General features: G+C 48.7%; 1 protein-coding gene across 13 annotated transcripts in view; it reads left to right on the top strand.

Annotated features, from left to right (window-relative positions):
- LOC105697986 (MAP7 domain-containing protein 1) overlaps window positions 1–22,862 on the top strand; it is a 157,114-nt gene that overhangs the window by 106,932 nt on the left and 27,320 nt on the right. For 3 of the 13 annotated variants that reach the window (XM_023434709.1, XM_023434711.1, XM_023434710.1), the window contains exons 1-2: window positions 3,684–3,943; window positions 4,102–4,331. The exons of the other annotated variants lie outside the window; for them this stretch is intronic. In XM_023434709.1, coding sequence (XP_023290477.1) covers window positions 3,684–3,943; window positions 4,102–4,331 — 490 coding nt within the window. Of the gene's footprint in view, window positions 1–3,683; window positions 3,944–4,101; window positions 4,332–22,862 lie in introns of those variants that run through there. 13 annotated transcript variants of the gene reach the window in all.

A 22,862-nucleotide genomic window follows, 5' to 3' on the forward strand; every position in this document is an offset into this window, starting at 1 on the left:
TTTAAAGAGCCTGTCTGACCATGAAGACGTTCCGGGATCTGCAATTTGTCGTTTACAAGGACCCACCAGGAATGGGAAAGGAAACGGTTCGGTTCACGCGATGTTCTTCGCGTTGGCGACATTTGCAGGTCAAATCATTCTTGCCTAGACTGGAGGCCAAGGTCGCGAGAGTATTACCGGTGAAATCGTCGGGCAGTTCCCCAGCGAGCGCTCCTTGGTACCGAGTTTGCAGTCTCGAAGTGCGGAGTCGTAAGACGAGGCACGTTGCGGTCGCTCCGCGTCCACGTTAATCCGGTTTGTCCAGGGTATACGATGGATCGCCGGGACCGCTTTGTTGGGCTTCTTCGGGGTCGTAAGCCGGTCGTTATAACGTTTCTCTAATCGGTTCTGGACGCGAGAGCTACCAGGCGTTGCATTTGATCGCCGATCCGCGGATCCGCCAATTCGATTACCGAGCGAGATTGATCGTCTCTCCTGGACGCTGCGACCACGAGCCGAGTGTGGTAATCGATCATCCTATCGCGCCGAACCAATTGCTGTTGGTTTTCGAAGAACGCCTGGCAAATGCAGGTGTCGGAATCCGATTACGTTCCAGGATGCGATGTTTGATCAAGGCCCGGATGTCCAGGATGGCCAGGATTCAATGATCGGCTCTTCGAGGACGCACGATCATCGGTACACCCGAGATCGATCGTCGATCTGATCGTACCTAAATTTTATCCAACTCTTGATCTCGCCAGCTCGTCTACATTTTTCCGACTCCGACGCATCCCCGACACGTCGAGGTCGTCCTCGTCGGGGAACTCGAAATTCGACGTTGTTTCGTCCTGCCGGAGAGAAGGAAGCATGCATAAATCACCGGAACACTGGCACGGCGCCAGTGCCGACTGGCTTCTTCCAGTCGTTACGAGCTAAAACCCCACCGAAATGCCAAAACCGGCGCCCATTTACCGAGGGCCTCCAAAGTTTCTCCTGACACGAGCGACGCCGATCAGCTGATCAGCTGATTCGGAGCTCGATAAGTTCGGTTCTTATCCGATCGATCCAGCGACCAGTTTCGATGATGGACGTCATTGCCTTCATCCTTCGCTTTCTCTCGCAGGTCCGATCCAATTTATGAATTGATAAGAATAGCTAGAAATTGCGACAAAATTGGCAAGATGAAGGAGATGAGGATAATTGCATGCAGACGCGGGTGCGCGGAATGGACGTTTATCAGGAATCGGCTCATGAGTCGAGAGTAAAAAGCTGAGCTCTGGACCATTTAAAGACCAGCCAATCGGATTATCGCTCCGAGGCGCATTATCGATTGCTCGATATCAGCCAGTTACCCGTGCGTTCACCTTTGACGCGTCAGGCTGTGATGCACCTCTGCTGCATCCGGACTTTTATATTCTCAGAATTCCCGGTATTAGCGCTAAACGTTGGTTATTACCATCTAATGGTACCGACTCTGCTCTCCTAGTTCCTCTTCCAGGTGATGTTCGTGTTTTGTAATCCCTTCCTTACGCACGCGATGCGTTTACGCGTCCATGGTACCGTTTGATCGATCATGGCCGCCCACTTCCTCGATCATCTACCTTAAACTCGAGAGCTGCCTCCATCCTTGGCTCTCACTTCTCTTTCCCCCGTTTGAAAATTGGTTCCCGAGAGGCGAAAACCCACTCTAAACCTTTGGAAACTCTAATCGCTGTGCATATTTTATTTATGCCCCTCCTCTCTCGGCACGACGTCTCTTCGTCCCTTCTCCACCCTCGTCGCAAAATCCAGCTCGAGCTCGAGGAGAGTACACCTCTTTGCTCGCTCCTCGTAACTTTTCATGCTCTTCGACGAGGCGAAAACCCAATTGGTCGAACTGGAAGGGTCACCGATCTCTTTTCTCGCCGCATTACCCCTGATTCGCCTCTACATTTGTCCTTTCCTCTTATTTTCCTTCGCCTCTACATTTATCTTCCGTCTCTCCTCGACAACGTACGTGAGCGCATCGAACCTTGCGCTCTCATTTTCGGGAGAACTCGTGTCGAATCTGCAGCTTCTACCCAAAGGAACCGTCCATCCTCTTCAAGAATGCAGTTTGCGTTTATCCTATCTGGTGTAGGGCGGCCCATCTTTTTTCGTCTCTTTTTTTTTCTCTCCTATCCTCGAAGTACCAGATCCTGACGCGGAAATACGTTTCAATCGGCAGCAATGGATCGCAGCGTTGGCTTCGATTTCATCGAATTTCTTGCAGCCTAGGAAATTATGCGTCGCGCATCTCGTCCTGTTCTTCTTTTTTAGTTCCTGATGGGACGAAAGCCCGATTGGACAGGCTCGGAGCGTTTACCGACCCTCCACCCTTTTTCTGCTACGTTAACCCCGCAGTTCCTGTTTGCTTTCGCTTGCAGCTCGTTCGTCTTTCCTGGCCTCTTTCTTTCGCAACTTGTGCCTCGAGTGGATGCGAGTTTAATCGAAACTCCTGATACTTCTTCACGATAGACTGGCCGTCTATTTGCCGCCATTCCCCCCCGAGGGGGGGCTCGTTCGTCTTCTTCTGGAAACGGGGAAGCACGTGTAAGGAAGGAGCGAGAGGTCGATACTCGTATCTAACGGCCTTGGAAAGTTTGATCGCCATAGACCGTTCTTAATACCGATCCCTGTGATAATTGGATGCGGAATTGCATGCTAGATTGTCGTTTCGATTGCGAGCCGGCGAGAATGAACTGGCGGCGCCGGGAAGTTAGAAAGCGAGAAGTTTCACCGAGGGAGCAAGTTCTTTATCTACCGACGCAGCGAAATTATTTACGGCTCCGTGATAAGAATTTCACGCGACACCTGCGACTGTCTCAATTTCAATTAATTTAATGCGAGCGAGGAAGGTGAGGTACAGTAGCTCCCCGTTAAGTGAACGGAGGAAGTTAGTCGGAGCGCTTCCCCTACTCCTCTCATCGAGGCCCCGCCCACTCGCCCCACCACCGTCGCCGGCGACCAATGGGATCGCCCGGAGGAGGCCGAGGCCTCTTGGTGGGGGGAAAGCTTCTCCGCATGTATCAAAACGTCCTGCCATCTCTCCGTTCATTTAACCGGAGACCACTATACCTCCACCACGCGCCGCCAGTACCGTTTCGAATCCAAAGCAGACGAAGTACGGGGTGTCCTTTGAAAGATTCCTTTTTAAACTCGAAGACCCTTTTTATTTTCGAACCGGTGTTGGTTAAACAAAAATACCGATGCACGGCTGTCGGACACGTTGGAAGTGAAGCTTCTAACTTAAATGGAATTATTAGATATTACTAATTGGTCAAACATGAACAAAAAAAGAACAAGACAACAAAAACAAGCTCGTCCATATCCGAAACAGGTCCAAATTCGTAAAGTGCGAAGTTGGACCACCTATCGTTTAATAAATTGCCCTTAAAGGAAGAAAGATAAAAACGGTACTAGAGTTTACAAATGGGAACCTTAAAAGGAACACCCTGTCCGAACTTTCGTCCGGTTGCCGCAGGGATCCCGGTGCGGAGATTCGCGCAAAGGGGTTGGGCTTGAGGCGACCCCCCTCGAAGTCGGTGGGTCCGACCCAAGGATGACAGAGGCCAGGACGGGCTCGCTCGAGGAGGCGACTCGGACCGCCGTCCCGGAGTAGGGGAGGGTGCCGAGCGACCCCGGGGCGAGAGGGTCCTAGGGGGGCCGGCCATGGGGGAGCGAACATGTTCTCCGAGCTGTGCAGGGAGACTCTCCGGAAGGCCGCTGTATGCTACAGTTCTGGTCGCGCAGGAAGCTCCTCACCCTCGCCACCAATGTCTCCGCCGCCCTCACCAGTCAAGGAGGCAAAGACTTCTGCCAACGCTGAGCTGGAAAATGTCCGTGACGCCGCCGGCGGCGCCCCGGAAGCCAGGAGCCCCAAACGGGCCCCCGGGTCGCCCCCTGCCGACGGTCCCAGGAAGGCCTCCTCCACGGAAATCAGGGAGTACGTTTCCACCCCCGCCGTAACCGGGACGTCCCATCTCGATTGGCACCTCGAATTAACGTTAGACTCCCTCGAAATCGAGACACCTCCCGATGAACTCGCCCTAGAAACTTGGTACGGCCGGGGTGTAAACGTGGACTCGTGGCCATGATCGGTAGAAAACGACCAGCTACGCCCACGGACTTCAGCAAGCGGTCTCCAGGACTCGAGTACAGGGACGGCAGGAGATCCCCGTACTCGGCCACGGGCGAGTCGAGGGACGAGAGGCCCGAGTCTCCCGAGGACCTCCACGGGGGGTCCGAGTGCGGACGACAGGACCCCAGGTCCGGAAGACGATCCCCGGGGAGCTCGCCCGAGCCCGAGGACTCCTCGACTTCTGGCGACGAAGGTACGAGGACCCGTCGTTCTTTGGCTCGCCATTCTCAAAAATATCCTCGATTCCCTCACGAGAACCATTGAAATTCCACCGACGAATCTCGCCTTCGTTACCTGGGACGCGCCTTATGGTTTCGTTGCTACGAGTTGCCGGGTTCACTTTTACCAGGGGGGAGTATGCGTTGCAAAAATGCGGTTTTAGCCGGCGACCCGGGATATCGCGTTGCGGCCCGATGCGGTCGGGACCTTCTTAGGGCCGCTGCAAGTTGGACAACGGTGCAACCAACTGCGGCATGCAGGTAATGGGGAAAGGGGAGCACCGTGGCTAAAGTTCGTCGACATACATACGTCGAGGCGTTTCAACGTGCTCGGATGGATTTAACCTCGTAAATCCGGCGAGCTCGAGGATCCTCCCCTTTTTTTTGTTACCTCCTCCCTCGGAGTGGCACGTACCTTATGTCCATCACCGGAAACGTACTCGGCGAACCGCTTTAGCCCTGGAAAACGAAGTAAAACCATTCGAGTGCACCTAACCGCCGAAGGCGGCCTCGAGTGAATCCATTACCCGGATTTGGGTTCATGAGGGAATTTCTCGTTTTGTTAAACTCACCTAGGATTGGCGTTAGATCCCCCCGTTAAGGTGATGTGAAACGCGTCGAGGAACTTGATCGACGTCGATAATGAAGATTTTTCTAAATACCTACGTTGCCAATTTTCGTTTTTATATTGACAGCTGTGTCGAATTATATTGGGTATTGTCCCAAGTGACATACTCCACCTGTCGTTTTCGTACAATAATTATAAAGATATCGAAGTAAGACTCCAGAAATCCTCTGGATTCATGCTTTCTGCGGCCCTAATTAACTGCAGAGGGACCCTCTGCTACGTCTGTGATTTCCAGGTCAATTAAATATTCACTCCGAGACCTCGTAGTCCCATCGTTATGGCATAGAGGCGCATAAGACACTTTTCTTGCCTTTATCCCGTTCAAATGCGAGTTTATCGATTACTAGAGTGTTCTAAATTGTTGTAAAATTGTCCTGACACTTTCATTTTTCATATCAGAGCCTTCGATAATTGTATATTGATCGAAATATGAGAGCTCGACGCCATTTTGGTTCTGGTCTGGACTAAGTTAAAAAATTCCTTCCAAAAATCCAAATTTTGAATGTGTCAGGACAATTCTTAGATGATCACGAGTCATGTGTCAAAGTTTCGGACAGTTTGGTCCAATACCCTTATAAAAAAGTGTGTTATTCGAGTCGACTGATTCGAGGAGGGTTTTACTTTACCTTAATGGAATAGAAGGAACTTTTAAACCTCCCGCGGTTTTTTGCCACCTCGGGTAAACTCGCGCTCAGTCCTATTCACGCGGCCGTTTTCCTTTTTTTTTTCGCTGATCCGTCGTACATAAGGAATTGGATTTTTTTTTCTCCCGCCGCCTTTTCCACGGCGCTCTCGAGAGAACCTAGTTTTCCTGCCGAGTTTTTTTCCGTAAACCCCGTCGCGAGGGAATTTCCTTCCGGTCGTTTTTCGTTTCTCCGGGTTTTGGCCTCCTTTTTGCCCAGAAAAGGGGACCACGAACCCTTTTAGCAATAGTCATTTCTCCTGCCCTGCCGAAATCCGTCACGAATTAGGGCTGCCGAATGCTCGGACGTTCGGAAGTTTCGATGATGTATGATATTTAGATCACGCCTCGTTATCAGGACCCACCGAAAAAAGAAAGAAACGATCCATCACCTTCGGGGGCTTTTTCGAACTCGACAGCCAACGGCGCGTAATGGCGGCCCCTGTTCATGGAGATCCGCCTTTATCGCCTGAACTCAACATGTACTATGTTATGTATGATTTGGACGTTTCGTTATTTGTTATGTATTATTTGGACGAAACCGTCGATAATGTATAATATATAGATCAGATGTCCATCGGGATGCCGGAAGAAAATTAGCACCGTCTTTATCGCTTTCGAGGACATTCTCGGGCTTAGAAGTCAGCAACGCGTTATGGCGTCCATTGTTAATAAGAAATCCGCTTCCATCAACTGCCTGACGATGGCTATGTAATATTAAAACACTTCGAAACGTCGATAATATATAATATTTAGATCAGGCGTCCATCGGGACGCCAGAAAAGGATAGCAACGTCCGCTCCATCGCTTCCGAGGACATTTCCGGGCTTAGAAGTCAGCAACGCGTTATGGCGTCCTCTGTTAATGGGAAATCCGCTTCTATCAATTGCGAAACGATGGCTATGTAATATTAAAACGTTTCGAAACGTCGATAATATATAATATTTATATCAGGCGTCCATCGGGATGCCGGAAAAAGAAAGCAACGTCCGCTCCATCGCTTCCGAGGACATTTCCAAGCTGAGAAGTCGGCAACGCGTTATGGCGACCTTTGTTAATGAGAAATCCGCTCCCGTCAATTGCGAAACGATGACTATGTAATATTAAAACGTTTCGAAACGTCGATAATATATAATATTTAGATCAGGCGTCCATCGAGATGCCGGAAAAAGAAAGCAACGTCCGCTCCATCGCTTTCCGGGGGCTTTTTCGAGCTCGGAAGCCAGCGACGCGTTATGGCGTCCCCTGTTAATGGAAATCCGGTCGATCGTCGGCGTCGTTTCGAGACACGAGCTCGCGACACCCGAAATTGATTACTCGTAGGTTCTTCCTTCCCTTTTTCGGAGCCGAGGCGCGACGCCCACGATAATTGCTAAATCGACGGCCCGGCAAAACGCCGTCCGTTCCGCACGCGGCCCTTCTGGTCCCTTTCCCGCGATTCTCCGGCATACCGGAAGCCCGAGCTGTCGTGAATTAAGTCCAGGAATCCCCTGAATTATGGCCGACAGGACGGCATTACGGCGGTTATGCGGTCCCTCCATGCGGCATTCCGCGGTGCATAATGCGAAAGTTTCGCCCGGGCTCGCTTTATTACAAGGAACGGCGGCTGATAAATCCCTGGAAATGATCTCGTCCGATCGGATCGATGGCTTTGATTTTACTCCATTTTTTACGGTCACCTCGGCCCCCGAAGGGTGATCGGGATAGCTCATTGACGGGCATCGATAGGGTCGATATCTCCGATATCCTCGGCATCCCCGACATCTCCTCGATACTCGATAGACCTCGCGGCAAACCCCGGATATCGATGCGCGTCGATTCGAATCGCTGACTTCGGTTTGTCTCGAGACTCGCCGGCCAAGTTTTCCCCTCGGTGGTTTTCCTTCGGGAAAGCGTCGCGGCGCCCCCGGGCTTGCCAAGTCGCGGGACGCACTCGATACCCCGACGCTTCCCGACCTTCTTGAGAGATATCTTCCTCTGCTGCATCCTGTGAGTGCTCCAGATCTCTCGAGGGCTCTTGTTGCTATTTGTACCCCCGCAAGGAGCGACGTCGACAAATGACGAGTCCTGGACGAGGACTCTTCCTTGTCTCGAAAAATCTCGCGCCAGGATCCTCCCCTTAAGGCGGGACGAAAGTGGCGACTTAACAGGAAATCTTTTCACACTTTCCTCCGAAGTGGATGTATCGAATCGTTTGAAATCTTACCCCGTGAACGCGAAAGCCCTTAGGAAGGTCCCGACACCTATAAAATTTAATGATTTTAAAATTGTTTATACACATTTTTTATTTCTACTGAAAAATATAATTTCATGGTAAGATGGTTGCCTTAAGATCTTTACACTAACTTGGTCAAACTTCAAACGATATGGCATATCATTAATGTTTCATAAGGGAGTAAACCCTTCGGCGAAAGTTTCATATCACGTTAAGGATAGCCAAGAATTACATTTAATGTTTTTTTTTTTGTTTACCGAGATTGCATGGGATTCTCTGATGTCGCGCATTGCTCGGTATTTCGAATCCCATTCGGAATTACCATTTACCCCGAGTGTCAGGGCCCTTAATCGATCGCCTCGCCGAGGTATTCGCCATTGCGAGGTCGATTGTTGGCCCTAAGTTAATTTCGCAACCCCCACGTGATTGGTGCAGTCAGGGGGTTGATGGGGCTTCTTATGTTTCCGCTGCACCCGGGTGCATCGGCCTGTCCCATTGCTCTTCAAACCCGATGCGGTGTCGGGGCTGCATCTCTTTGTCACGCGGCTATTCCATTGAGGTGAAGTGAAAACCCCCTTCAAGTCAGTCGACTCGAATAAAACACTTTTTTTTAAGGGTATTGGACCAAACTGTCCGAAACTTTGACACATGACTCGTAATCATCTTGTCCTAATACATTCAAAGTTTGGATTTTTGGAAAAAATTTGTTAACTTATCCCAAACCAGAACCAAAATGGCGTGAGCTCTCATATTTCGATCAATATACAATTATCGAAGGCTCTGATATGAGAAACAAAAGGGTCAGGGCAATTTTACGACAATTTAAAACACTCTGGTTATAAATAACCTCGCATTCGAACGGGATAAAGGCAAAAAAAGTGTTTTATGCGCTTCTATGCCAAAACGATGGGAATACGAGGTCTCGGAGTGAAAATTTAATTGACCTGGAAATCACAGATGGCACAGGGGGTCCCTCTGCAGTCAATTAGGGCCGCAGAAAGCATGAATCCAGAGGATTTCTGGAGTTTTACTTCGATTTCTTTATAATTATTGTACGAAATGACACGTGGAGTATGCCATTTAGTGCAATACCCAATATAATTCGACACAGCTGTCAGTATAAAAATGAACCTCGCCAACGTAGGTATTTAGAAAAATCTTCTTTATCGACGTCGATCAAGTTCCTCGACGTGTTTCACTTTATCTTAATCAAGGTATCTTCCTTGAGCTATCTACGTCATATTCCTCGGCGAATCTTTAATGGTCGCCTTTTTTCCTCCTCGAGTATTCATCCAGGACAAGTGGGCGCTCATTGTCTCTATCGTATCCGCATTATCCGGGGGTTTTCCTGGAACGAGGAGCTGGAATTAGTCGATCTACAATTTGAGAGCAGATTTCAGTGTCGGGAAATAATGAGGCAGAATTTTTTACTCTTTTTCTTATTTTCTAGTCATGAGGACAGTTTCCATTGATAACGCGAGAGTTAATTTCCTCGGTTTTCGAGTCGAATTTCAGTGTCGTGGAATAATGCATCGAAATGTCGGGCTTTTTTCTTTTTTTGCCAGCGGAAAGGGCATTTTCCATTAAGCTCATTTCCATCGGTTCTCGAGTGAGATCCTGGGATTAGTAGGACTACCGTTTGAGAGTAGATTTAAGTGCCCAGAAGTAATGAGAGAGAATTTTGAACTTCTTTCTTATTCGCTGGTTAAGAGCACATTTGCTACTGATAAAGCGATAGTTAACTTCCTTCGGTTGTTGGCCCAAATTTCTGAGCCATGTGGTAATGGGTTTACATTCTGGGCTTTTTTCTAGTTAACGAGCTTGATAGGCTTTTTCCATTGATAAGGAGGGAGCTAATAATCCTCAATTTCTGGAATCCTGGAATTAGTCGGTCTATACTTTCAGCGTAGATTTTAATGCCCAGAGATAATGAGACAACATTTGGAGTTTCCTTATTTCCTAGCTATTTGGGCATTTTCCATTGATAAGTAAGAATGTTAATCTACTCCGGTTGTCGAGTGAAATCCCAAAGGGCAACCGTACTTCTAGCGAGCTACTCTACGCGACACTTGGCGCTAAATTGCGTCGGCAAAAGTTCCCAGGCAAGACGAGAGCCCGAAGCTCCGCGCTTCCGGAGCTACCGGAAGTTCGGTCACGTCAGGCGGTATTAACCTCGAATTTTACTCCATGCCCCGCCGGGGGCCAGGACCATTTTAACGATCCCTACCTTCCGGAACTCGGAAGGTGATCTCGCAAGAAGTACGTTCAATTAGGGCTAGCGGTCTCATTACCGTCGGTACCGCGATCCGCGGTGCATCCGCATCGTTTACCCCGCGTCGCCGGAAAGTAGGCGGAAACTGAATCCCCTGTTTTTCGAAATTTCATTTCCGCGAGCCCACTTCGGCCATCACGGTTAATTTCCCGAATTGGAACGGGTAAGTGAATCCCCGCAGAGGGGGTTAAATCCGAGAAGTTCGAGGCGGCCTTTTCGGTATTCGGCAGGAGTACTCTCGGTACTCTCGGTACAGCCGATCGCATTCGCCCTCGGAGGAACTTTTACGTGCGATTTCCACCGCCGAGCACTTGAATTTGCCAACACCTATCGATTGACTACGCCAGGAGGAAAACCGACCGACGCCGGGTGCATCTCCTTCCGAAATGGTCCTCCCTTGGCACTTTCGCCGGCGAAATTCAAGCACGGTCGATTTCGCGAGCAAAACGACCCCCTGCTTTTCTCTCGCCATTGTCGGGCGGAGAAGTCGAAAGTTCCTCGAGATACGGCGGGGAATTAGCCCCACCCAGTGAGACTTCTTCGCAGTTGGAAGTCCGTTCTCAAGGCGGATCTAGATACCGCTGATTGGCACTCCGACTCGTTTCCAAATTGGCGCGGATATCCTTTTGCCTCGGTTAATGATCGCGGACCGAAAGTGTTTCCCGACCCGACCCGCCTCCACCTCGGTGACATTTTAACGCTGAATCGGGCCTCCGAGCTTTTCATGCGTGCTCGTATAATTTACAGAGTTAATGCAACCCGGGCTTGCCTCGAGTGCAAACCGCTTGAGCTTTAAGCCGCTCCCTGGAGTGCTCTCCCACCTTCGCGTTATACGACTCTTTCTCTATTCGGGGTGTAACTCAAATGGGTGGGCGATCTTTAGAGGCGCATTTTCTTTATCTTGCGCAGGAAAAAGGACCTTACACTGGGGAAAATGTTTCGATATTCCCAACACTCCGTAATTTAGTAAAACCAGGAACTGCATCGAAATGAAAAGCACATAAATATATACTACACTTTGAAGAATATTTCCACTTGAGAATCCGTCCGGAAATGTTCTGAAGTTTGAGTAAAGCGGTAAATTGGAATATACAGAAATATCCAAGTTTTCGTTTGCACGAGTTATGATGGTCGTATACTCGTACCTGTGGGCTGTGTGAACCTGAAATCCAGTTTGAGGCACAAACAAAATGAACAGGCTTATTGGAGCGTTTCTGTGATGTAGACGTTTGTGCCATGTTGAGTGTTGTTCGTGCCATTTTTTTTACAAAAACCAGAGCTGTTAAAAAAATTAACTAATTCCGAAAATGACCATTTTAACGCCACAGAAAAAAAATCATAAAAATAGCGAAAAGGAAGATTTTAACGCTTTTAAGGACTTGAATTTTGTTCACTGCCAAGTACTATTCCTATCGGTGCCACACAATTCTGAGCATAAGTACTCCCCGCGATTTACTTGCGCAAATTAATGCAAGCCACTCCGAGAAGTCTAAGCCATGGAAAATAAATCATGAAAATGTTCATTTTAACGTTTTCGAGGTTCTGGGAGGCTCTGAATTTCCCTTACGTCAGAGAACCCATTAGAGACGAAAAATCCAAATTTCCACGATTACAGAATTTATCTCTTTGAACAGTTCGGGTTTTCGTATAGAAAAAAAATGCTACAAACAAAACTGAACATAGCACAAACGTCTACATAAGAGAAACATTCCAATAAGCCTGTTAATTTTGTTTGTGCCTCAAACTGGATTCCAGGTTCACACAGCAGTACCTGTGCCGTCGAATACAATTGCCTATGAATTTTTGCACGGATGTGATTGAAAATAAGTATGCACTTGTATGCACGTTTAGTACACATGAATGCGGTTTAGAAAATTGTTTCCCTCGAAAATGTGAATATAATTCGTACCCCCAATTACGTATTGGTCCCCTGCCCTTCCTCGACGACAAGAAGCCGAGAAGAGAATTTCTTCTGGCTCGTCCTCGAACCGGCAGAGCTGCAATCCTGCATAGTTTAATGGCTCGTTAACGACGCAAAGAAATGCAGACAGCCCCGACAGGGATAAATCGGGAACTTTGAACGTCCCGCGACATTCTCAAATTGACCGGGCTGATTTCTCTTTCGGTGCCAAGAGAACGTTTCCATTGTTACGACGCGGAAGAAGAAAGAGCCATTTCATGGTCGCTGCTCCTATTCGCGAGACTTGACCAGCAGAACGACGATTCTCGGCATAAACCACAAATTTCGCGAAACGGACCTCGAGACGGCTTAACGTCGAGGAGGATCGGACGTTCCTTAAAGAATTTATATCTCCCGTTTCACCGGATCTTATTTTCTTATTCGGTCCCTTAAAACGGCGATAACTCCTTCCGAGCCATTGGAATGAATTCCGCAGGCTGCGACTGCGATTTCCGCGATTAATCCGTTAAATTCGGGAACTTGGATTTCGCGGAATCTAGGACTGTCTCTTTTAACTGGATTATCGCGTCGAAGTTCCGCCGCGCTTAATATAAGCGAAACTCGACTGCAAGCTCCCCCAGGTACGCCTAGTCTTCGAGAACTTGGACCTCGAAGTGCACCAAGATTTTCGCGAGGAGGTATCGACCCGAATTTACGTGATACCCCGGAGCCAGGTTGCTTATTTCCCTTTTTGTCCTCGATAAAAAAAAAAAAAGAAAAGAAAAAAAAGTGCAATGTCGCAAAGAGCCGGCGCCGAAAACCGAGCAGCCTCCTTTCTCGCCGGTTTCGATTCACGATTTGCCAGGTGAAAGTGTTGGCCAGGTGGACCGAAGCAAAATTGGCGACCACGGTGACCAAACCCTGACGGGGAGGGGTCATTTTCGAGGACCCTCGATATCGACCCGCGATGCAGTTTCCCCGCAACAATGGCGCCGCATTACGGTTCGTTGCACCGGAAGTGGCGAGGGCCGTTTCCACCTTGACGTAACTCTCTCGGTGTTTGTCGGACCTGCGACTTGTCGCAGGTCGACAGCTCGTAGTCGGCTCTTCAGGGCAGTCCTCGAGAACTTGCCGGCCGTTTCCTTGCCCGCGCCTTGCCCGCCGTTTCCGCGACGGACGTCAAAGGACCTGGGAGTCCTTGTCTTCCGGCTCGGCGACCGCGATTTCACGTCCCGCCGAGTCGCGGGGGGTCCTTTTGTTGGTTTCCGCCAGAAAGGGCTCGGTTTTCTGCCTACTTTCGCGAGAGCTCGGATTCTCGGTTATGGAAACGTGACCTGTCGGGGGTATCCGAAGAGAGAGAGAGAGAGAGACAGAGAGGAAGAACGCACCCCGCGGACTCGATTGTCGCATCGGAGACAATCGAGCGCAATTCCGCGACGATTACGCAAGGGGATTGGAAATGGAGTATTCCAATTTTTATTTTTATTTTTATCGCGTTGAGCTCGATTGCACCGGCATTCGAGTTAGAATTATTAATCAAGGGTCACTTAACGCGTGATTAGACTTAATCGCCCGATTTCAGATGGTTCCCGAACAGCGTACTTTAATCATCGGCCTAATTTTTGACGACACAATACGAATTTCATTAATCCGGGAATAATTAAACATCATTAAGAAATCTTACACCAATCACGGTAGCTGTAAGCTACAATTTTTAAACTGCTACTAATGTTTGGCGACACAATACGAATTTCATTAATCCGGGAATAATTAAACATCATTAAGAAATCTTACACCAATCACGGTAGCTGTAAGCTACAATTTTCAAACTGCCACTAATTTTTGGCGACACAATACGAATTTCATTAATTCGGGAATAATTAAACATCATTAAGAAATCTTACACGAATCACGGTAGCTGTAAGCTACAATTTTCAAACTGCTTCCGCAGGAGCTTGGATCCCTCCTTTGAAATGCGACATGTCAAATGTACCCAGGAAGAGGGTGAGACGCAACCTGGAGACGATTCCGAGCGCAATTCCGCAAAGATTGCGCAGGGGGTTGGAAATGGACTTTTTAAACCATTTTTTCCTTATCAGGAAGGTTCTTCCTCCGGTGCATTTTTCCTAGTAAGTCGCGATAAGAGCAGCGCCGAGTCTCTAATTAAAAGGCGGGATCCCAAAGATGAGCTCGATGTCTCCAATGAAGCGGCGATAAGAAGACAGACGGGATCATCCCACAAAGGCAATCCTCGTGGCTTCCTTCGTCATCCCGGCCCATTATCAGAGGCGGGAGCCATCAAACGAGCTACCCACCCCCCCATCCCTGGGAGTCGTGATTTTTGTCCTCGTCTGAAAGGGAAGACTTTCCGCCAGACGGAAAACCTTCGAAGGACGGGTTCGATTTCGCAGGAGTTTTCCGTCCTCCACAAAATCCGAGGGAAAAAACAAATTTTTTTTTCCCCTTTCCTAGAGTCTATTTGCCGCGCTAAGAGCACAGGGGATGGAGAATCTCTGAAATCCCCGGAGCTGCTCCGTATTACTGCTTTTCGCCCCCGAGACAGTCGCCGGCTCTGCAGTCACTCGATCGATCGGCCCGTAGCCGTGGCGGTTCCTTTTTGCACGGAAAATACTACTTTTTACGGAAAGTCTCAACCCTCGATAGACTCGGGCCAGGGAGGGAGGCGCGTCCCTCGCTTTTTCCCACCACCCCCGAGGGATGCGAAGCGCTCTCCATCCGCCGGGAATTCAATCCAGAGATGCATCTGGGCACCCTGGATTTTTCCAGGCGGCTTTAGAACGTCAATCCTGGTATCTGAAATTAATAATGTTTCATCGGGCGCGGTGGGTATGAACGACTTCACTATCCGTCGTTTGGGTTCTTTCTCTCTCTCTCGAGGGAGACTGTCACCAAGATAATGCACCGAGAGTCCTGCAGGCCTAATTAAAGGCCAATCCTGATTTCTGAAATTAATAACGATAGATTGGGCGCGATAGATATAAATTATTTCACCGTCGTCCCTCGGGTTCTCTTTTTCTCGAGTGGTGGCCACCCTGTTAATGTATCAAGAGTTCTGTAGGCGTAATTAAAGGCTCGTTATGCATCTGTGCATTATATATTTTCCTAGGCGACTTTGGAACGCCAATCCTGGTTTCTGAAATGAATAACGATAGATTGGGCGCGATAGATATAAATTATAAATTATTTCACCAACCGTCGTCTCCTCTGGTTCTCTCTCCCTCGAGAGGCGGGGACCCTGGTAATGCATCGAGAGTCCCGCGGGTGTAATTAGAGGCTCTCGTCGTGCAATTGCCGTCATTTGAGCGAATCGACGTTTTACTTGTAACCCGGGAGATGTCATAAACGCCCAGGCACCACTTGCAGAGTTACGAGGACTGCGGATCCTCCTTTCGAACCGTCGTGGAGGAGGAGCACCGTGGACCGGTGTAAAAAATTGCGGAATTAAATCATTGGATCTTCTAAGTGGAGGTTATCGCAAATGGGCTTCCACAGAGAAACCCTCAATTCCCCGTTTTTTATCTTCAAGTATTTAGGGAAGGGAGATCTCTCTGCGGCGTGCGCCTCCACTTTGGCTCGTCGCGAGTTGTGTCGGAAAAGTGCAGAGAGGCTTAACCAGGAACAGAGGGCCTTATCCGGCGAAACCGCAATTACGCTGAAGGCGTGAAAAGCTCGCACGGATTCGACCTCCTTTCGGCGACGCCTTTGTAAACCCCGCCTTTATTCCCAGGCGAAAAGAACTCTCCCGGCAATTTGAATCTCACAGTTATTCTGAGAATTTAGGTGTCCCGATAACAGGGAACTTGGGAGTCCTCGGAAAAGACTCTCCCCGAGGTCCGCTCACTGCCTAATCCTCAAAGGGACTCGAAATTGTTAATTTCCCCGGTTCATTTTAATTCTCGAGGGCTTCGAGGATCTCCCAGGAACATCGCGAAGGGGTGTCGAATTACCTCGGTGTACGTTTATGCCGAGATTTGCATGCACCCCGGGCGGTGTCTATTACTTCCTCGCCTCCGTTGATTCGTATACATTGGCTCATTTACATTTGTCCATTTAATTAACTCTAATCCAGCTCGAAATGGCTTCCCCGAGAACGAGGAAGAGCCGCAGTAAACCCTCTTGTTCGAATCGAGGGAGGAGGAATGTCTTTCCCCTTTTTACAGATCCGTAAGGTCGATTTTTGTCGGAATCGCGAGAGCGGAAAACGCGCCGCGAGGCGAGGATATTTATCATATCATAATTGACCGTGGGGAAACACGTTCGACCGGGTTATTCATATTATTCTGAGTTAATGCAGATTCCCATCTGGGCATTAATCTAATGATCGCATTAACATGAAGGACACGACTGCGCGCTCCCTGGCGCTGTATTCAACTGCATTCTATGCACCGAAACTGGATCGCCGTTCCACCCTAATAAACAAGAGGGATATATAATGTCCGCGATGGGTCGATGCAAATTTAAACATTGATAGAGAGCCCATTTCGTTGAACCCGGGCACGAGGGGCTGTGCCGTGTTACGTGAAATTGGTGCATTTCGCCGGGCGCCGACTCGGAATGCGTTTCTGCATATCTCGTAAACGCGTGATACCTCATCGGTCAAACGTCACCGTCGACCTGCCAATAAAACGATGTATGGCTCATCTGACGACCTCGAAATAATTATATTACACCGAAAAACACCCTCGATGCGTGTACGGGTATACACCACCCACCTATGCACCGGATGCACCTCGACGCGGGGCGCTTTAATTTCCCCCCTGGGAGGAAAATTCGTGAAATTTCACATTTCCGTGGAGAACATAAAATGACGAGGAAGGAAATATCACATACTGAACAAAAAAAAAAACCTTGGTTGTCAATGTTTCTTCTCAACAAAATGACAGTTTCTTGCAATTATATATGATTCAGGCAACGATATATGTTTCGGTTAGTAAAGGTTTTTTCTCAGTGCTTTTGGCATCGTTTTTATGAATTATGAGGAATATGTTTCTCCAGCGACTAAGACGATTGGGCCCCGGTATCGGCGTAGTATTTCTAGGGATACCGCAGGAGGAAAGGGGGTAAAAGAAGCCGTGTCGCGTTAATTTATTCCCTTTGGGGAGTCTCGGTACTCGGGTAGAGGGAACAAGTCAAAGGGCGAGGGTGCCAGGGCCGGTGGGTGGTTTCAATTCCGGGCGCGATACGTCGTCGCTCGGTCGCCTTGGTTAGGGGTTAATTAATGCGCATGATGCACCCCGACCTGGTCAGGTCTCATTAAAGGATATATTCTCGCTCCTGCCCGCCCAAGGAATGTCACCTCGGAATGGAGTCGCGTCGGCGGGTCACCGAGAATTCGATCGAGGGATCGCCATGTGCATTTCGCCGATCCGGGATGCACTCGAATCTCGAGGCTGGACGGTGCCTTGAGGTCGAGACGCGATCTTATTTATCTCGTGTAAATTTGAAAACAGATTTATAAAAAAAAAAAGATTCAGATCTCGCGGTCCCCGAAGTCCCCTTCGTGCAGCGGAGCACATGGTGCATAGTGCATAGTGCATACGACGAGGCATGGGAACCGGACACCGGCACGCACGCGTTCCTTAACGATGGGAAACGCTAAACGTTACCTTCGCCCTCGAGATGTCGACTCAATTGAAACGTCCCCGGGATTTTAATCGGCACCGCCGTTTATGATCCCCCCCTGTGGGAATTGCATAATTTTATGCGCTATTGTCCTGGCGAGAGGGCGGTCGGCTTTCCCCTCGTTCCCGGGGATTTCTGCCCGTAGATGCAGCCATCTCCGCGTGATAGCTCGTATATGAGGTCATTTTAAGAGACGTTACTTTTGTTTCCGGCAATGTCGAGGGTGCAACGATTGGCTTTTATTCCCGCGCGGTGCAATCCTACCCGGGAAGGCGTTTACGCAAATCGCGACCCAATGGCGAAACCGGAGCTTCCAGGCATTCCGATTTAACGCGCCCGCCCCGAAACGTTTCATTTGTGGATGCAACATAACCGGATTCCTTTCCCACGCGAGCAAATGCATTCCCACGCCGTAAATTCAAGGCTAGCTCGAATGAATCCGCGTCCTGGTCTAATTTGCTCGAGCCTGCAGAAGTATCTCAGGCCGTCCTTCGGGACTCGAGTCCTTGTCAAAGGTTTTAATCCTGCTTTGTTTTCTTCTTCCAGGTGAGTATCGAACGGACGACCAGGCTTCAGCTTAATACCTGCAGCGAGAGGTCGGCGAAAGTTTGTACCGTGAAAAGACTCCCCTTTCTGTCAAGACTGCAACAGCGCGAGCGCACCCGGAAAAGTGCATCCTGAATCTGCTGGATTCAAGATCCACGGGAGGACTTGCCTGCAGATCCTTTGCTCCTTTTCGAAGTTCTCGCTAAATTATTCTGGTGAAATTCGAAGAACTACGGAAACGGTCTGAAACGCCAGGGGAGAGAGAAGAGAGTTTAAGAGGATATGAAAGAGTCGGCCTATATATACCTGAGAAGTCAAATCGTTGGTAAAAGTATTCCCCGAATTGGGTGTACCGATTCGTTTCAAATTTTACCACGTGAATATAGAGGCCCTAAAGTAAGTCCCGAGACTCGCGAAATTTCATTCTTCATCAAAAATTGATTTATTTGTCATGGACTGGAACCAACATGGCGTGGTCCGGGCGCGTTTTCGATGTTTTACGTTTCTTGGAGGTTTAGAATCGAAAATGAAGGGTTTCAGGACCTAGCTCGGACTATTTAGGATACCGTAGAAATGGAAAATTACAGCGTCACATGGGAAAATTTGGAAATTACTTTCACCAACGATTGCAAGAGAATGCTGACGTCCTGCGGCTAACGCGTTTTTTTGGAGCAAAAATTGTATTGCAGCTAAACGTCACACGTGGTGACGTTGGTTTGTCAAGATATAAGCAGTCATGAATTCATGGAATTTCGGCAGTTTGACATCGATCTTTTTTATCATTACTTGACCGAAATGACATAAGGAACCCTTCAGTTCGTATGAATCTCGACGTAGACTGCAAAATACTTCAACATAAATATAAACGTCGGTAATGGAACGCGCCAGCTTATGTTACCACATGAGTATTCGAAACGGCATTGCCACCAAAAAGGGTATAGATAAATTTTACTTTATCGACAACTTCTTAGCACCTTTCATATATCCTCTTAATAGCAGCAACCAAGTTGCATTTTGCAAGGGTCGCTGCAGGGACTGCAGTTCTCGCTTCAGACCGCATCACCCTGGGCAAGGAAATCCGAGCTTATTGCGGGGGCTTCGGGAAATCTTCGGCGGAAAAATATCGGCGACTTGCGAGGAGCAAAGAGGAGTCGGCAAAGTTCTCCCCGTGTTTGGGTGGGAAGGTAAGAGGATTCCCCTCTGAAAGAGGAGAGACTGGACCACCGATGGGAAGCTGGGTCGAGTCTTCACCTGCGCAAACGGGTCCAGATTTTCACTTTCCACTTGCGCCTGCAAATCGGATCTCACGGCTCTCTAAAAGGACGATGAACGAGTGGAAAGTCGAAATTTAATGGGTCTTACGGGCCTTCCAGAGGCGATGGCGCCTGTCGCTCGCGAGGGGACTTTTTCTTCTTTTTTTTATTGCAATTTCATATGCAGGGTGTTTCCAGAACGGGTGGCTACGCTTTATGGAAGGCGAGGGAAAAGTCGACGAAGAGAGGGGAAAAAAATGCGGAAATTTGCATCCCGCCGGGTTATGCTCCGCATATGCGATGTAAGGACTCTTCCACCGGGGTTAGTCCTTATTCGAGGGAAAAAGGGGATTGCGTTACAAGGGAATTGCACGGTGAAAGAGCAGCGCCGTTCCCACGGTTGATAATTTCATCCTCGCTCGCACGGTCACGGTCGTTTTTCCTCGACCGCTTGCGAGCTCTGCTCGCAATTCCAGAGGATGCATATTGCACCGAGACGAGAAAATAATTGACCCTCGAATGTAAGAGTCGCTGTCAGGTCTTGCGCGTTTATCTCGAACCAAAGTCTCGAGTGCTCGAAGTTGTCGACGCGAAGTTACAAACCGCGGGTCGGAAAGAAAAATACTCGCATTTGATGAATCTCTCTCCGGTTGACCGTTTGCTGGTCTATCCTACTCCAGGATCTGCCCTCGACCGCGGATACCGCGAGTACACGGTATCTGCTCGAAGTGCTCCAGTTTCGAAGCTCCCCGGTTTTACTTCGTATGAACCAGCAATTCCGCTGATTGGCAGCTAATCGAACGTTAAATCGATGCGGTAATCTAGAGTTATTAGCCGATCCTCCGTCACGATCGTTGCCTTTTCCCAATATCCTGCCCCGGAGAACGCCCTCGAGCCGATCGATGCCATTCACGGTCTCATTGACTCCCTACGACTTTCAAGAGCCAATTCGGCGTCGATATTGAAGGAAATAATTCGAAAAGACAAAGGGAAAATTATCGGAGGTCCATGGGCGGGCCTATTCCAAGAATCATGAGCGAGAAAACGCGAGCATTGTTTAGAAGATATGATCATTGCCTAAACAATTGACACGGCTAGACCAAGACTGTCCCTATGAACATTGGACGGAACGGCACTTGGTCAAGGATCTTAGAACGGAGCACTTGGATCCATTTTCTATACGTCTGGTTTTGAACTATAAGTCAATTAGTATTTCTGTAAGTCTACAAAATATAGACTTGTCAATAGTAGATTCGCCTTCGGTAATTTCACCTCCTACAATATCGATAATCAAGGATCGCCGATGTGTCGTTATTCCGTGGCCGGAATTTGTTCTTTACCCGGCACGAGTCATCGCTTTCCTTTCCTGTCTACACTCGCGGGTTTACCGATACGCTTATCATGACGCCCTTATCAGTTATTTAGAGCAATTGTTTGTTTTCCCGGTGAGGCATAGGGTGATAAGACGTAAGCCTCTGTGGCCGACGTTTATCAATTCTCGGTGTTTACAATTCCGAAAATCGACTCGCGAAGCTCTTGCATGGCGATAGCTGGGCGTAATAAAAATGAGGGAAAAATTAGTCGTACTCGTTGCAGTTACCGTGCATACTTTCAAGTGCAATGGTGCATCGTCTTCCCTCGCATTCGGGGTGTTCGTTCGACTCGTAAGCCTCGTGAGTCTGTAGGTGCTCAAGCAGTCGAGACACTCCCGGGGGTTAGGAAGAAGTTAGCGCTTTCATTGTTCCCTCGCACGGACGGTGCTTGCAAGCTCGAGTCCCCCGTTATGCAGATGCGCTTCATGTTTATTCTTTGCACGATTTCCTCTCGGGCTGCCGCACTGCTTCCCCACGTGCGCTTCTTCCCGCTCGGCGCAGTGCCAGTGCACAGATGCAACTGTGCACCGGCGGGCATTTTATTTATCTCCTCCTTGGGAGGAACAAACGTTGCCACGGAGACGGGATGAAGGACTCTCCTCCAGCTACTTTCGAGGGGCTTGGGAACTTGCGACATTATTGCGTAGTCGTCTCGCCTAGGGCGAGCTCCTCCTAATATCATATTCAGTTTTTAACATTTTTTACCCGGCTCTGTTTACTTTTTAATACTTCAACTTGGACAAGCCAGGAAATCCCATACTCGTACCGCTACGAAGTAAAACGCACCTTCACATTTGGCAGGAATATTTTATCCTAGATGTTTCAATAGCATTAAAGCTCTAGATTATTTTTTTTTCTCTTAATAACGAGATATTAATCTTGAGCCTTTCACGCGAGGAGAGTGATTCGAGCTATTTTTCCAATGAATCGAATCAATTTTCGAGGGACCTCGCAATTTTTTAGCGTTATCGCACAGAGGGGAGTTGCCTTGTATACTGACTAAAATCGATGGAAATTTCCATACGTTTGTACATATCTCATGACTGAGGGTTTACACAGGAAAGCGTAAAATGGTAAAATTGCAAATCGGAATATGTATAAATACACGTAACACTGTATATTTCCCGTATTAGTGCATTATTACTAGAATGAAATGTAACATTACCTCACAGTTTTCATTAGCTTAACTTAGATGCTGAATGTGATATTACAGAGGTAATGTAACTTTACTGGAATTTATTCTCTCATCGGAATAACAAATGATTATGTAAATTGACACGGGCATTTTGATCAGGTTAGGGTGTTCTTTTTAGAGGAGCTTGCAATCGATGGCTATCTCGTTGGTCGTCGTTTCTTTGCAATTAGTCGTCTTTGGACGTCCCTCCCCACGGGATACCTCGTTTGCAAGGCTAAACGACTATCTCGTAATAACTGTCCCATATCGCTGGTGCCTCTTCAGGGTCGACGAGGTAGTCTCGCGGTAGACAGAACTTCCAGCCTGAAATTTAACGGCAGATACAACAGTCGCCTCCCTTCCACCTGGAAACACGTACGTCTGTACACGTCGAAGCTGCGTCTGCCTCGTCTCTCTCGTAGCAATTATTCGGCCTCCGGATGCGACGAGACAAGACACTTCGTCGCGGCGCGCTATGACATTATACACCCTCGTTAAACGCGGCCGCTTAATTGCGGAGAAGATACATCCGCCGTAGCTCTTAGAGACACGCGTTCGGGAATTTTCCCGGTAATTTCCCCGGGTTGCGCGCCTCCCCCCCGTATAAATTAAGCAGACGGAATTGCGCAATTTCATAATTCCATCGTTCCATCGTTTCATAATCCCGGGACCGTTTCGCCGCGCGCAGTTTCCCATCGGCCCTCGTCGTCGATACGGAGGAAAAGGATTGTTTCATTTCCCGAGCCGGGGGATCTACCTCGAGCATCGCGCCGAGTACTCCCGGGCGTTATGAGTTTTTACAACGACTTTCGACAGTTTC

The sequence above is a fragment of the Orussus abietinus genome, unplaced genomic scaffold, assembly GCF_000612105.2.
Source record: "Orussus abietinus isolate OABI.00-Male unplaced genomic scaffold, Oabi_2.0 scaffold1, whole genome shotgun sequence".
NCBI classification, from domain to species: Eukaryota; Metazoa; Arthropoda; class Insecta; order Hymenoptera; family Orussidae; genus Orussus; species Orussus abietinus.